We start from the raw sequence: 13,736 nt of genomic DNA, 5'->3' as shown, positions 1-13,736 counted from the left end.
CTCTCTCAATAGAAGGACTTAGAGTGATTTTTACAGTAGGTCTATATGTTTGCAGCGCAGCTAGTTTTCACTATTATTCATGCTATTCTGTAGGTGTACAGAATACAGTTGTCATCCAGGTGTTTAGAACATGGGTCATGTGACTGTATCTACCAAATTTTTCTTGACCAAATGTTGTATTTCCCTCATCAGAGGCCACTCTCAGTACCTGACCTTTTTAGATAGCATGGTTGTCTCTGTCTGACTTGCGGTGATCCTGGAGTCAATTTATTAATAAGTGGAGCAGGAAAATACTCATTGTGTCTTGCTGCATTGTAAATATGTTGGAAAGTGCTCCTGACAAACCTTTTTTTTAGCTGGCAGAAGAGTGTGTCGGTGAGGGGCAAGTTGGCTGGTTGGGGGGGGTTTCTTATTTATTTCCATCCCCCCTTTCTTCTGTTCCTGCTTAGCATCTACATACAGCCCTAAGGGGACACAGCGAGATGACATAGGCTTTGATGCCAACAATATGCTGATGACATGCAGCTTTATGAATCTCTTTAGTCCAGTGCAGGCATGGCTATCTCGCAGATAAAAACAGAGCTTGAAGGGAGATTAGAGTCTGGACGAAGACCAGTTGACTTAAATTGAATCCAGAAAAGAGGAAAGTGTCTGCTTCTAGGATCTGGCTGGCACCTTTGCTTTGCCCTCAGTTTAGGGCATTCGCTCCTGGCAGTTAAGTCACTATTACACGCTGGGGTTCTGCTGGATTTACCCCTGACCCTGAAGAACCAAAAGCAGCAGTCTCTAAGATTACTCTTCTTCATCTTCATTTAGCAGGAACGTTGCATTGCTTTTTCAGATGAAGACCCGTTCTTTAGTAGTTAACCTATATATCCTTTCTGGTTTGGACTACTGCAGCATTACTTGTGCGTAGTACAACACCTTTTCCTTTATGCTAGGTAAGCACGTACCACATCGACTTCATCCTGAATTAGAGAAATGTTTCTATGTGGTGTTATATTTTAATACTACTCAAACGTAATAAAGCCCAAAAATATGGAGGTTCTCATAAGGATTGTAATTGTTATTTAATTAGCTGTTAGGGAGATGGAGACAAAATTTTACAACAGGTTAAGACTTGGAAGGTATCCTTTCCACCAGTTTTTGGATTAGTTGGTTTGATTTATGTATTTAGCATGTATGCTTTCATCTTTCTCCTGTGTGTAGAAGAATTTATTCTTTGAATAAATGAAATGGGGAGGTTGGGGGGGGAGGGAGGAGGGAAGTACCATTCTGACTCCTGACTGAACTCAGGAGAAGATTTCCAAGCTCAAATGGAATAAATTAATACTGATTATTTGATTACTAATAGTACATAAAAAAGGAGGATCTATCTACATCAGAGCAGAACAAAGATTACATGTTATGAAAGTTGAGATAACAAATCTCTAAGTTTATACAGAGAGAGAGAGAGATACAGAAAATATTTTTAGGCATACATAGTTTAAAATACATGCTTGTGTTTACATTTTATGTATGTACATGGTATGGCTGGAAATAATTTTATAGAGTGGTGATGCAGAAGTTAACATTTCATGAATTTCATTTTTAGCACTGGAGTTGTAGTCCTTATCCCATACGGTGTATTTCTGCGTAAATCCTGCTGAGAATGTAGGTCTAAATGTTTCTTCAGCTTCACGTTTGGCAAAGAGGCAGCGAGTTCCAATGAGCTGGTCGTGGGACTGACATCCGTTGAGAGCTGGGTTGTGTTCCCGGCTTTGCCCTTGAGGTATTGCATGATTTGGGGCAAATCAGTTAACTTCTGTTCCTCCTTCTGCCCCTTTTCTGTCTTGAATTGTGTATTTTAAATGTAAGCTTTTTAGGACAGGCATTGCCCACGTGGATGTGAATTACTTATTACAGTGTAATGGGGGTATTTGAGGTTTCTGCAACATGTTGTAATACAAACACCACAGGTTTGTATGTCCCTTTCAAGTAAACTGTTAGGATTTTTGTTCCTGTTTTGTTTTTTTGTTTGCTTGTTTGTTTTTTAGAGGCAGTAGCATACTAATCGCATGGTTTTGTTTTAGACGGAGACACAGATCGAGCAGTAGTTCTTCATATGGTTCTAGAAGAAAACGTAGTCGTAGCCGATCAAGGGGCAGAGGCAAATCCTACAGGTCTCAAAGATCGAGATCAAAAAGTAGAACAAGAAGGTAAGACTCTTTTCTAGGAAAAAGAATTATTATTTCTGTACTGTAAAAACATTCAATTAAAATCTCCATATAGTTACTGAGTTTGGAATATACTAGAAATAATGCTTGCAAGTGATCGTCTAAACTACATGTCACTTGAAACTCTTCCGCATTTGAAACCTCTGAGCTGTGCTTTTTGATACACTAAATCTTTAAATTACACTTGTGGAACAGTTGGTTTTGAAGATAAGTTATATGTTCTGCGTTTGACCAAGTGCAAAAAACACTAATAAAGTCACCTTGGTTTAACTGTAATCATCTGAAAACTTCTTGTAGATTTTTTTTTTTGATTACTGATTTCCGTAACTCCCATGCATAACACCAGCTCCCTGAAGATCGGACTAAACTGTTATTTTCTCATCTGTATTTCCCTTGGAAAGAGAGGAGTATTTAGTTATGCACATTTTTCTTAATATTTTTCTTAATATTTAAAGATACCTATTTTTGATAAATTGGATTGTGACAAATGGATATTCTCAATAATAAACGTAATTTAAATATTTAAATCTTAATCCCATGTTGCAAATCATATTATAAAATCTGCTTCATACTTTTGTGATTGAAAGAAGCTCCATTTTTGTGTGTGTGTGTGTGTATATTTTTCAATTAAAAGATTTAAATAAATCTTATCCCTGGATATCAGAATTACTGTTACCATTTTCTATTTAATTTAATTTAATTATTGAGTGTATCAGGCAGATCAAAGCTTTTTTGGTATGTGTTTACAGGTCTTCAGCCAGGCAATTTTATGTACCTGCACCAAGAATTTAGTGAAACATGTCATTTTCCTATACCAAATAGGTAGAGCTGTTGCATCTAAATGTTGAAAAAATTGTTGCTGAAAGACACAAACGTTTCACTTTCTCTTATTTGTATTCTCTCATGACTTATTCACAGCTGTTCATTACAGTAGTTGCCTGGACACTTATTGCTGCAGTGCCTTTGTAGTAGCAATTTGATTATTTAAACTGTGTGATCTCTCTTTGAGTATACCTACCATCTAAGCTGTAGACCCCGGATAAGCTGCTGCGCTGTGTGTAGAAATATTCCCGTAAATATCCACTGTTTTGCTAACAAAATCAGTTCTAGAACAACAAAATGTCAAAAGAATAAGGTGAAAATGAAGGTGCTTTTACACAGTATGTCAGATATTCAGCATCAGGAAATCTGACAACCTGATTTAAAGATCTTGGGTTTACTGTAATAAGTATAAATTGCAGATCTCATTAGACATAGTCTAATGGTCATCTTTTCCAAGGGTTTTACAGATGTTAATTGGCATTGCAATATATGGAAATTATGCACCTAAAAACTTTAAAAACATGCCTACTGTCCAATTCATTTTGTGCTAGGAAATATTGTGTATAAAATATTTTATGCATAAAATATACTAGCTTTTTCAGTACTATAGCTATGAAGGTATAGCTGCATGTCACTTTAAATGATGTTACTATTCACAGACATGGTTCTTCAGGGAAAATATTTATAAATAACATCCTAAATTATAACAGAAGAGTTTTTTGGCATGTTAAAAGCATAAAACTAGAATGTTCAAAGCATAAAACTAAACACAACAGGACACATTGAATCCTTCACTGTAATTTTTTTCGAGTCTGCTCTCTGCTGTAATGTTACACTGAGAAGCCATGGATTAATCTTACTTCTGGAGAAGAGTTTAATAGGTTGCAGAAAGCTGCTACTAGAGGCCTGTGTTTTCTCTGTTTCTTAGCGGTGAGGCAGTTGCAGCAATGCTAAATAGTTCCTTTCTTTGCTATCTCAAAATCTGTCTTGTGCACTCGATCGAAGGTATGAACAGCTTTCCTAGGAGGGCTGAGTACATCACGAGTCTTCGGGCTGGAATAGACATCGTGGGGAAAAGAGGGAATGTGATGGAGGGGTATAAAAAAAAATAAATGGTGGGGAATGATGATTAAGGAATGAGTGTTTCTGATCTCCTCCAGTGTAAGACCTGGGGCAGGCATGAAGTGAAGTCAGTCAGCTGGTGGCAGATCCTGGTCAAACAAAAGGAGACGGTTGTTACATATTTCATAATTAAGCTGTGGAAGCCCTTGCTGTTGGAGGTCGTGGATACTAGAAGTTGAAATGAATTAAAAAAGCAATCGGACAAGAAAAATTCATTCAGAGCTGTTAATGCAAAGAGACAATATTTGTCTTGGGAAATGTATGTCTTTGTAGCACTGAAGTGGAATTTTCGTAAGAATTTGGCATCTGTATTTCATTAATTTTTTGCTTGGGGTGGGGCAGCTTGTTTTCATATGACTTTTAAAGGTAAGTACTGAAGAAAACAGGTAAACCAGCTGATAAAATGATCAGAAGTAACTTAGGCAGCCACCTTGGGTTAGTGTAGTAAGGAGTGTGTTACCCACTAAAGTATTCTTGTTGATCTCCCACTTCTTAGTTGCCAATGGCAGGGAGTAAAATCCACTGACCCACCTGAAAAGCCATGATATACAGCAGTAAAGTGACGATCAACTCTATGCTGCTTGTATTTGTAACGTTACTGTTGTATCTTCATACCGCCTCTGGGACTTGAGCAACTGATTTTTTTTTTTTTTTTTTAATTCCCCCCCCCCCCCCCCCCATGGGAGTGGGACTGACACTAGAAAACTAGATTCATATTACGTGGTACCTTTAAAACACTGGATTTGTTTTTGGTATAAGTCATGCAGATGTCACAAATTCTGTATCCCATAATGTCTTCTTTCTCCACAGTCCCCCATCAAATTAAGATAGTTTGGTTTTCAAGGTAGTGAAAATGTTGGTAAAAAGTATAATATGTGGCCATAATATCATTTTTTAAATAACTTCTCTAACATAGGTGTTTTGTGTGAGTGAATGATTTACAGAGCTCCAACTGTGTAAAATACTGAAATACCAAGTTTTAATTTGAAAAGTTAGTTTTTTACAATGACATGTTTTAAAAATATTTTGAGTAGGTATTCTTTGTAACCTAAAATGATTTTTTTGTACTTTATTTTAGAAGATAAGAAAACTCGTGCATAATATAACTATTTTATTTTAGATGCATTTTTTAGAGTCAAAAAAGTGGAGCTTCCTAGTAATGCTATAAATTTAAAGCTGTCCTACAGCAAGATAGTACAATGCAAATATGACTTAATAAGATCACAAACTGAATTTCAGCAAAACAACCAAGATTTACATTAAATTAGGAATTTTAAAACTGATTTAGTTTGTTTTACTGAGCATTTGCTTAATAACATTTCGCCTTCTTGCAATCTTTTTAAAGACAATAATTCGTCTGTGAAATGCAGGCACATCCTCAGTAGAAAAATTGAAAGCAACAGCTCACTTTCTGAAACCACACATATAGTGATATAAAGAAATATTTCAGCTCTACGAAATTTAATAAATCATCCCATTTCCTAATTTGATCATATTAGATGCTGATGTGGAAGAAGCATTTCAAATACCATCTCCTCATTAATATACATCAGTCTGGGGAATAGAACGGAATACTTATGCAGAGATGTCACAGTTACTGTTTCTTAGTTTACTAAGTGGAACAGGTTGATGTGATACTGGGTGCTATTTGTCAATGTCTTGCTAAAATGGTTTGGGTCGAGTTATGGAGTCCAGAAAGACGGCGGCTGATAAATCAAAAGTGGATTGAGTGGACAGGAGGCAGTGATTGATACTGTGACAGGATATGAAGAAAGGAATCTTGATACAAGCATGCATGATATTGAATATGAGAAGGAAAATGGCCCTGGAGTATGGATATTATTCAAGGAAATGAGAATAATAATATCATCTTGAAATTATTGCTGGGTGAAGATTAGGATAGTTCTTATTAGAATATTATGCTTCTCTGGAATGGAGAAACTCAGATTTCATATAATTTCTGTGTGGATAGAGTCTTGTTAATATTTTTAGAGTTTTCTCTGCAGTTGTTCTGCAAGTTAATCGTATATGAAAATACTTACTTTGCATCAGAACTTGTAATGCAAATCTTTTAATTCATGTAGCTTTAAATAGAATTAACCAAAATATGTTAACCTTTATTCCTTGATTTCATACAATTCTGTGATTATAGAGTATTTCACTGTAATTGCCTTTAAATATGCAAGTTTGTTTTTATTGTCTGCCAAGTGCTTTTGGCTTTTCCCTTTACGTTAAACTGAAAACTGCTGCCTTGAAATATCTTTAATGCAGTTCAACTTAAAGATTGACACACTAACAGCTAGTAGTACATCTATACATATCTAAGAAGAGAAAATACCGTGCGTAAAGGAATCCTGTTTGTAGAATTGATGCCTTTGGACTGTCAGCAAGGGAAACGTTTGATCACTGTGTTGTTTTTTTTTTTCCCTGTGTGTGTGTGTGAGTACATGGTTACATCTTATTTCTTTCCCATTCTTCCAGTCTAATTGATTTAATATTGAAATCTGTGCATCTCATTGCAGTCCAGTGGCAGGGCAACCAACGTCTTATGGGTGGCTTGGGAATAGGCTTGGGTTTTGGAATGAAAAAGCAGCTTGTTGACTGAAGTTGCCATTATCCTGGCAATGTAAACTAGAATTAACTTATGTTCAACCCTCGTAGCTTGCCAGAATTTTTCATGCTTAGCACTTAGTTTGTAATATTTAAAAATGGGGTTCTCTAGTCATGCAGAGAAGTGCAATGTGAAAAGGGTCATTAAATTAAAAAATAGTAAACCCCACTAATTTCTTTAAAACAGTGCTGTGTTGGTATATGTACTGAATAGCCAGGCTCACAAATGTAGTGATCTTTAAAGATAGTGCAATAATTTGCATTGCCTGGTTTATAAGACACAGTGATTATGGAATTACAAGAAAAGAATTCCCCACCACCCTGCTCTAGATGCATTTTCAACGCTGCTGCTTCAAACACAAATACAGTGCTTACCCTGGAGTTAGAAATACTCACCGTTGGGTTTGATCTGTTCTCAGAAAGGTCATGGCTTCATTCAGACACTTATTCATGGCTGGGGCAAGCTGTAAATCCTTGCTATGTATGGGTTGTTTACCTGTGTTCTTTATCGCGTGCCACTATAGAGGGAAGATCTGAAGCTTTTTGCAGGTTTCAGTTTTTAATACTGGCAAGAGCCAGTTATCTTTTGCATGAGGGTTTGGTTTTGCCTTTGAAAATTTCCTTTTATAATATCTTCTTAAAAATAAATCCAAACCATTCTTAGCAAATATTTTAGTAAAGAGTTGATATTACACAGTGAAATGTTGTTTGTAAGACTTTTCAAAGATATAAACAGTATTATTACTGAATGCTTTTGCATTTGCGTTGCTTGGAAAGGTGAATAGGAATGGGTCTGTCTTCGAGTAGTCTCTCTTTTTTCCATGCATTGTATTATTTTAGTGTGGTAGTATTTGTGTGTTAGGGTCTTTCCAAATTAAACCCCTGGTTTATCATATCTTACGGCTGATAACAAGTGTTGCATCAAGACATAATCTCTACTAACTTTTGTTCAAACCTTCCCTTTTATTACAGGCTGTATCTGTTCTGGTTAGCACACACGAATGGATAGCTTCTAATAGATTACAGCGTAGAGTTTTAATTATTAACAACTTCAGGAAGAATTTTCTAGAGCAGCATCAGCCTGAAAAGAAAATAAAGGTTCTATGGAGAGAGGAAGATAAAAGGGATGTACATTTTGAGGTAGACATTAATGTCAGTGGCAATGTGTAGTAGAAGAGATAATGGCAGATAAACAAACAGCAAAATTGTGAGGGGCCTTGTAAATTAGACTGAGAGTTTATGGAGGGACAGGAGGAGGTAGAGGAGAGATCCATTAAAAAAAAATACCCACACAAAAAAAACCAAAAAGAGAAAGGAATGGCTCAAATAGTACGTAAAGATCATCACACAAATAAGATGAATTGCAGTTGTGTGGACTTAGAAGACTGATTTTTAAGAAGAAAGACTAAATGCGATGCAGATGTATGGATTAAAGTTGAAGGTCGTTTCAGTTGAAGAGTAGAGGTCTTGCCTATGGGAATAAGCGTTATCGTAGGTGATGTTAGCTGTTCTGGGGAAATGGGGAGGCTTAGGGAGGAAAATGAAGGTTTTCTGAATTGACCATCCTACAGACATCAGGCAATATGAGTTTTACTGTCTGATGGGAAGGAGAAGGAAGGAATTAGGAAGTGAAGTTTGAGTAACAGCAGCAGTCCTGACTTGGAGCAGTGAGATATAGGTACGAGGGGAGGGAGATGGTACGACCGTGGCTCGCTCTGCGTATCTGCTGTAGGAAACAAGAAATGTCAAGACAACTGTGAAGAACAAGGTTGGGCACATATTGTCAGACAGTGTTGAAAAGCTGTTTTAATCTGTAAAAATACTTTGGAAATACCTCCTTTGGAAATGGATCCAAGAATTTTCAGAAGAGAAGCAGATAGAAGTCCTATAAGAAATCAAGCAATGCTATTTAATCAGAATATTTCTTTTGAAGTGTTTTGTTACTTCTTTTTTTGCCTGGTAATAACTACTGGAGCTACTATTCTTTGACAGTTTGGATCCACTGCCTAGCATTTTTTTTTCCTCTGTCCTTGCTATACAAATTAACATACTTGCATGCAACTAGCTGTACAGACCCATGTAACTATGTAAGGAATGAGTGTAAATATTACACGTTTGTCTCTTAATGGTGAGGAAGCGGAAGTTTGGAGTCTTTGGTCCATTAGAATGTATATTTAAGATATCGTAGTATTTCTTTCATTAAACTTCAAATAAAGGCTTTGGGCAGGGAAGAACGAGTGAAATTCAGATTACTGAGTTTGCTCGTCTGATCTTCAGTTTTTGTGTGGATGGTAATGTCAGATCGTATTTCTTCTTTTTCCCCACAATAAATCAAAACCTGCAGGTTTTATTTAGGATCTTGTTGCATTACAGGTTGTATCACCAATAGTATCTAAAAATATTTTTCAGCTGTAATAACTGACTTTTTTTTCAAAAGGAACTTAACAGTTTGTCTACATGACTATACTGGAAAAAATGCAGAGGTGAAGCAGTAGCACAAAAGACATCCTAGAGCAATAACCCACCAATGAGCACATTACCGAGATCTAATTGACTGCTTTGGGAAATTAAACTTCATAAGGCAATGCCAAGGGCTCTTAAGTTATCAATAAGGCCAGATAGCTGCTAGTGACAGTTGTTTTGATGCCTTTCAATGGGGGGTGTGTGTGTGTGTGTATATATATATAAAAAAAAGCCTTAAAAAGATACGAATGCATAAGTGCTGCTCGTTTAGAGCTAAGTATTGAGTCTAATTACATGAAAACTTTTTATTTCTAAAGCAGTCCAGGTGTTACCTGCACAGGATGTGCTTTCAGCGTAGCTTCTTGTTTTTCTAAAACCTTTTGTTTTTCCCTTTGGGAAAGGGTATATTTGCAGGTTAGTGGTTTTTTTGGGGGGGTGAGTTTTTTATGCTTCAGTTTTCTGTTTGGGAAAAGGTACTGAAGAAGACAAGAAGAAGAATATGATTCCCCTTAGTGGAGAATTGGCTTTTTGATTTTGATGCATCTACATTCTAAACTACTGTGTATTTTTACCTTTTTTTAATCCTCTTTTTCTCTGCTACCAAAGCTCTGACCATGAAATAGAATCTTTTTTTTTTTTTTGCTGCAGAGATCATGTTTCTAGAGGCAGCTATGCAAACCAACATATAGCAGATGTCTTAAAGATGCATTGGTAATATAAGACCGTCATCGTTTGCTGTAGTACACTGCTGCTGTTTCCAATGTTAGTTTCTAGAATGTGATTATCAAAATTGTAGACTTTAGTAGAAACATGTTACTGTTTACTTTATTCCCATCTTTCATTCTTTTTAATTGTAATAACACATGATGGTAACACTATCTAGTTTAAAAAGATGCAGGTGAAATACGTGTATTTCTGCCTAGAAAGTGGCTTACCATACCTTTTCTATGGGATGCATCAGAATGTAAAAAACCCTAGCCAGATTAACAGTTACCCTGTAACAGTAGAATACAAGTAGCTGTCAACCCCGTGTATTTCAAAAATTTAACCTGAATTTTGTTGAATGTCCCTAAATCAACCTTGCTGAAGTTGTACGTGCCAGAGTTAAGATTACACATACAGCCCTAATTCAGCTTCCCTGTTCACAGTAGTTTTAATGATGGATTACTATTTCTTCCACAGACTCCTTGCTACGTTTACTTTACATATTAATAGATTGGTTACCCTAGTCCTTCTCAATTATCTTTGTATATTACTCTTGTGTTATTTCATTGGAGTTATATGAGGGGCAGTTATAACAAGACTGTTGTTCTTATAACCAGCTGCCTTGGATCACAGGTCAGCAACACCTGAAGTATGCTGTGCCTGATGCTATGCTTTTTCAAACTAGAGGTTAAATATTTTTCTAGAAATTAATTGCCAGGGAGATAAGATGTTGTTCATCAGTAATGTCTTGCCTCTGTGGCTGGAAGCTAGTCTGGAACTTCGTGGGAGCCAGGACCTGGGAACCACCGCCTTTCCTAGCTCTTTTTCTCAAGGTATTATGGTTCTTTGCTCCTCGCCCTGCTGTGTACCATTCAGAATCCATCTTTGTGGCAGAGATGATAGTTGCTGACTCTTGCTTTAGAGGATTCTGCTGTTGGTTTTGATCACTCTTCTCTCTAAATGAGCGTATATGCCCTGGAATTCTTTGGTTGCTGCTTTTGTCCAAGATTTCAGCTGAAGCCGTTGCTCAGTAGCAGGGCATTGCTGTCTTCGTGAGTAGGGCGGTAGCTGCTGCCTACAGTGGTGCTTTTGTGCAAACAAGCTCTATGCCATATAAATCAACTGTACTCCAAGAGCCAGGTACGCAGCTGCCAGGTTTTGTTGCTATAATGACCGAAGTGTGCTTTGGGAGCAAGTTCATGCCAGATTAAGCCCATTAAAGTTGGGGTACTGTGACACTTTCCTGCCTGTCCCTTCACCCTTGAGTGCCTGTTCTTCTCCTCCCACACGTGTGCTTCAGGATGGGACAGTGCGCCAACCTGCCTGAAGGCGCTCGCTTCCCCTCTTTAGTGAGGAGCGAGAGAACAGGGTAAGATGGCCACATGTGGAGAACGTGGTTTGGGGAAAAATGGGTCGAGCCTGGATCATTCCAGTTGAGATCAGGTGAGAGGCAATTTTAAAGCTGGAGTAAGGCACTGTGAACGGGGAAAATTGCCGGAGTCTAAGGCGAGGCATCGTGTCTCCCTCAAATGCAAGATCAAGAATATGTATAGATGATAATGCTTCATCTGGTCCTAATATAGATTTACTGGTATAAAACTTTGGCCCTATCAGAGTCGATGGCAAAGCTGCACTTGACTTGAGTGATTCCAGATTTTTACTAAGGTGTGATGTTGTAGGAAGGAAAAATTACCAAAATATATTAGATAATTTCTGGCATATGTAGAGCCTTTGTATTTTTACTGTTAAAATAGTGTTTAAGTAATGTGAAAACTTATATTTGGTTTTGCATAGTGTAACTGGAGAGAGATGAATTTAAATATAATGTATATTTTTAAAAAATTGAAATATATAGAAAAGATAGGAAGTTAACATCTATACCTTAATATTAACTGTAACTTAAATGTTTTGGATATACTTTTGTAGAATTTTTTTCTCGAAGCTCTAAGTTTTCTACAAATTCATATATGCATACCTTCAAAATACTGTGAAACATATGCTTTCAATATGGAGTTTCCTTATCCATAAATATTATTTTAAAATATTCTTCAGTTGCGGTTTTCATAGGATCATATCGACTCCTGGTAAGGCAAACTGAGAAACACTCATTGACTTTAAAGGGTTATATTCTGCTCAGCTTGAATAACTGATTTTATTTTTTTTGTAATTCTGTACTGCTGATTTATATTATTAGAAATGAAGGTAAGGGCAGTTGTATGTTTTTTTTAAAAATTATACATATACTGTTAGATATCTATTTTTTTTTTCCATAGTTTTTTGCTTCTCTTACACGGAAACATGCAGGGCTAAGATAAATTGCAATAGAATTTAAATTAATCTGTGGCACAGCACTGAAAAATCTGTTACCAGTCTATATCAAAAAGATATGCTAAAAGTTTTCCTGTTAAAGCTCTAAGCTTCTTGATTGGAGAATGGGTAAAAAAAAAAAAAATCCTTTTCCTATTTTTCTACTATATAGTCTTCTTGAAGTTCTTCCAAATTAGATTTTAAATGCCAATTAGGAGGTTGAATATACTAAAATAAAAGCAAATACAACCAAAATGGCCTCACCTTATGGCTAGTTAGGCTTTTTCTCTCAAAAGCGGAACCTTTGCTCTGAGCGTGGCTTTGAGAAAGATATTCAGCTTAATGAACACATTAATTAGAACCATAACTATTTATAAGATAATTAGAAACGAAGCACGGTAAACTGGGCTTTTCCTGCAATTAATGGAGGATTAATTACTGGAGGTAATGAAGTGGATTTTTAAATGCATTAAGGTGAAGTACAGAGATGTGCAAGGCTTTGTGATAGTTGCATAATTATTCCAGGCTGTTTGAGCATAGCTCATGTGAGATCGCTAATAAGCATCATTGCATCATTATGTATGCACTTAAAAAGACTTACCACCAAAATGACTGCCTAATTATTTCTAATTGGCAGGAGTCTGTGTAGTCATTGAGCTGTTTGTAGCCATTTTAAGGTTCATTTAACTATCCTTGGGGCCATGTGATAGATGGAAAAAAGCTTCAACTACACGCTGGCCTTGGCTGGCGCCGTTAATCAATTTTGGTGGGCTTCAGTTTGAAATGCATTTGCTCATGCAGAGGTCAAAACCTGAAGTAGTCCAAGCAAAGTTTGGCTTTTTGAAGCCACTTGACTGTATTCATTAGCAATTAGTAAAATAATTGTGTCTGTCACTATATTTGGATTTCCATATGACTTGGTATTCTTTCATCACTGTCCCTTCTTATAGCATATTAGCTTCACTGGAAACCAAATATTCTTCCAACAGACCCTTTTAGCAACTTCAGTGTAGTGGCATATGTTCCCATATACTACCTTTCTTCATTCATTTGTTAGCTTAAACAGTGCACTACATTTCAACACAATCATCTAATTTGCTCCCGATTGATTGCCGAGTGAAAGTTTCTACCCAAGGACAACATTTTAGGGCTTTTAAGGGTATCTCTGAGGAATTAGTCATTAAGCATTAAGAGAGGAAGCAAGTAGTAGTCAAATCGAATTCTGACGTTTACCAGAGTTTTGTAGTTAGGGGCATCTATTTCCAAGATGTTGACAGCTATGTATATTCAAGGACATCTTCTGGCAGAAGCAAGCCGTGTAATAATCACGCTTGTTTAAAAACTCATTCTTATGTGAATGCTAGTGCTCCGGTTCTGTCAATAATTACATGACAACTCTTGTGACCATCATTTGAAAATGACCTTTTTGAGCTGTTATAATTAGTACGTAGTTATTTTATCTTACTCGGTCAGATTTAATGTGACATCCCA

The 13,736-nt window shown here is 36.6% G+C and overlaps 1 protein-coding gene across 2 annotated transcripts in view; it reads left to right on the top strand.

The window, feature by feature from the left end:
* The window catches only part of RSRC1 (arginine and serine rich coiled-coil 1), a 165,473-nt gene that overhangs the window by 7,659 nt on the left and 144,078 nt on the right, over window positions 1-13,736 (top strand). For both annotated transcript variants that reach the window (XM_054835884.1, XM_054835883.1), the window contains exon 3: window positions 2,073-2,198. In XM_054835884.1, the coding sequence (XP_054691859.1) occupies window positions 2,073-2,198 (126 nt within the window). The remainder of the gene's footprint in view (window positions 1-2,072; window positions 2,199-13,736) is intronic.

The sequence above is a fragment of the Grus americana genome, chromosome 9, assembly GCF_028858705.1.
Source record: "Grus americana isolate bGruAme1 chromosome 9, bGruAme1.mat, whole genome shotgun sequence".
NCBI lineage: Eukaryota > Metazoa > Chordata > Aves > Gruiformes > Gruidae > Grus > Grus americana.
Note: the sequence above shows the minus strand (reverse complement) of the source record. Positions and strands in the feature narration are given on the sequence as shown.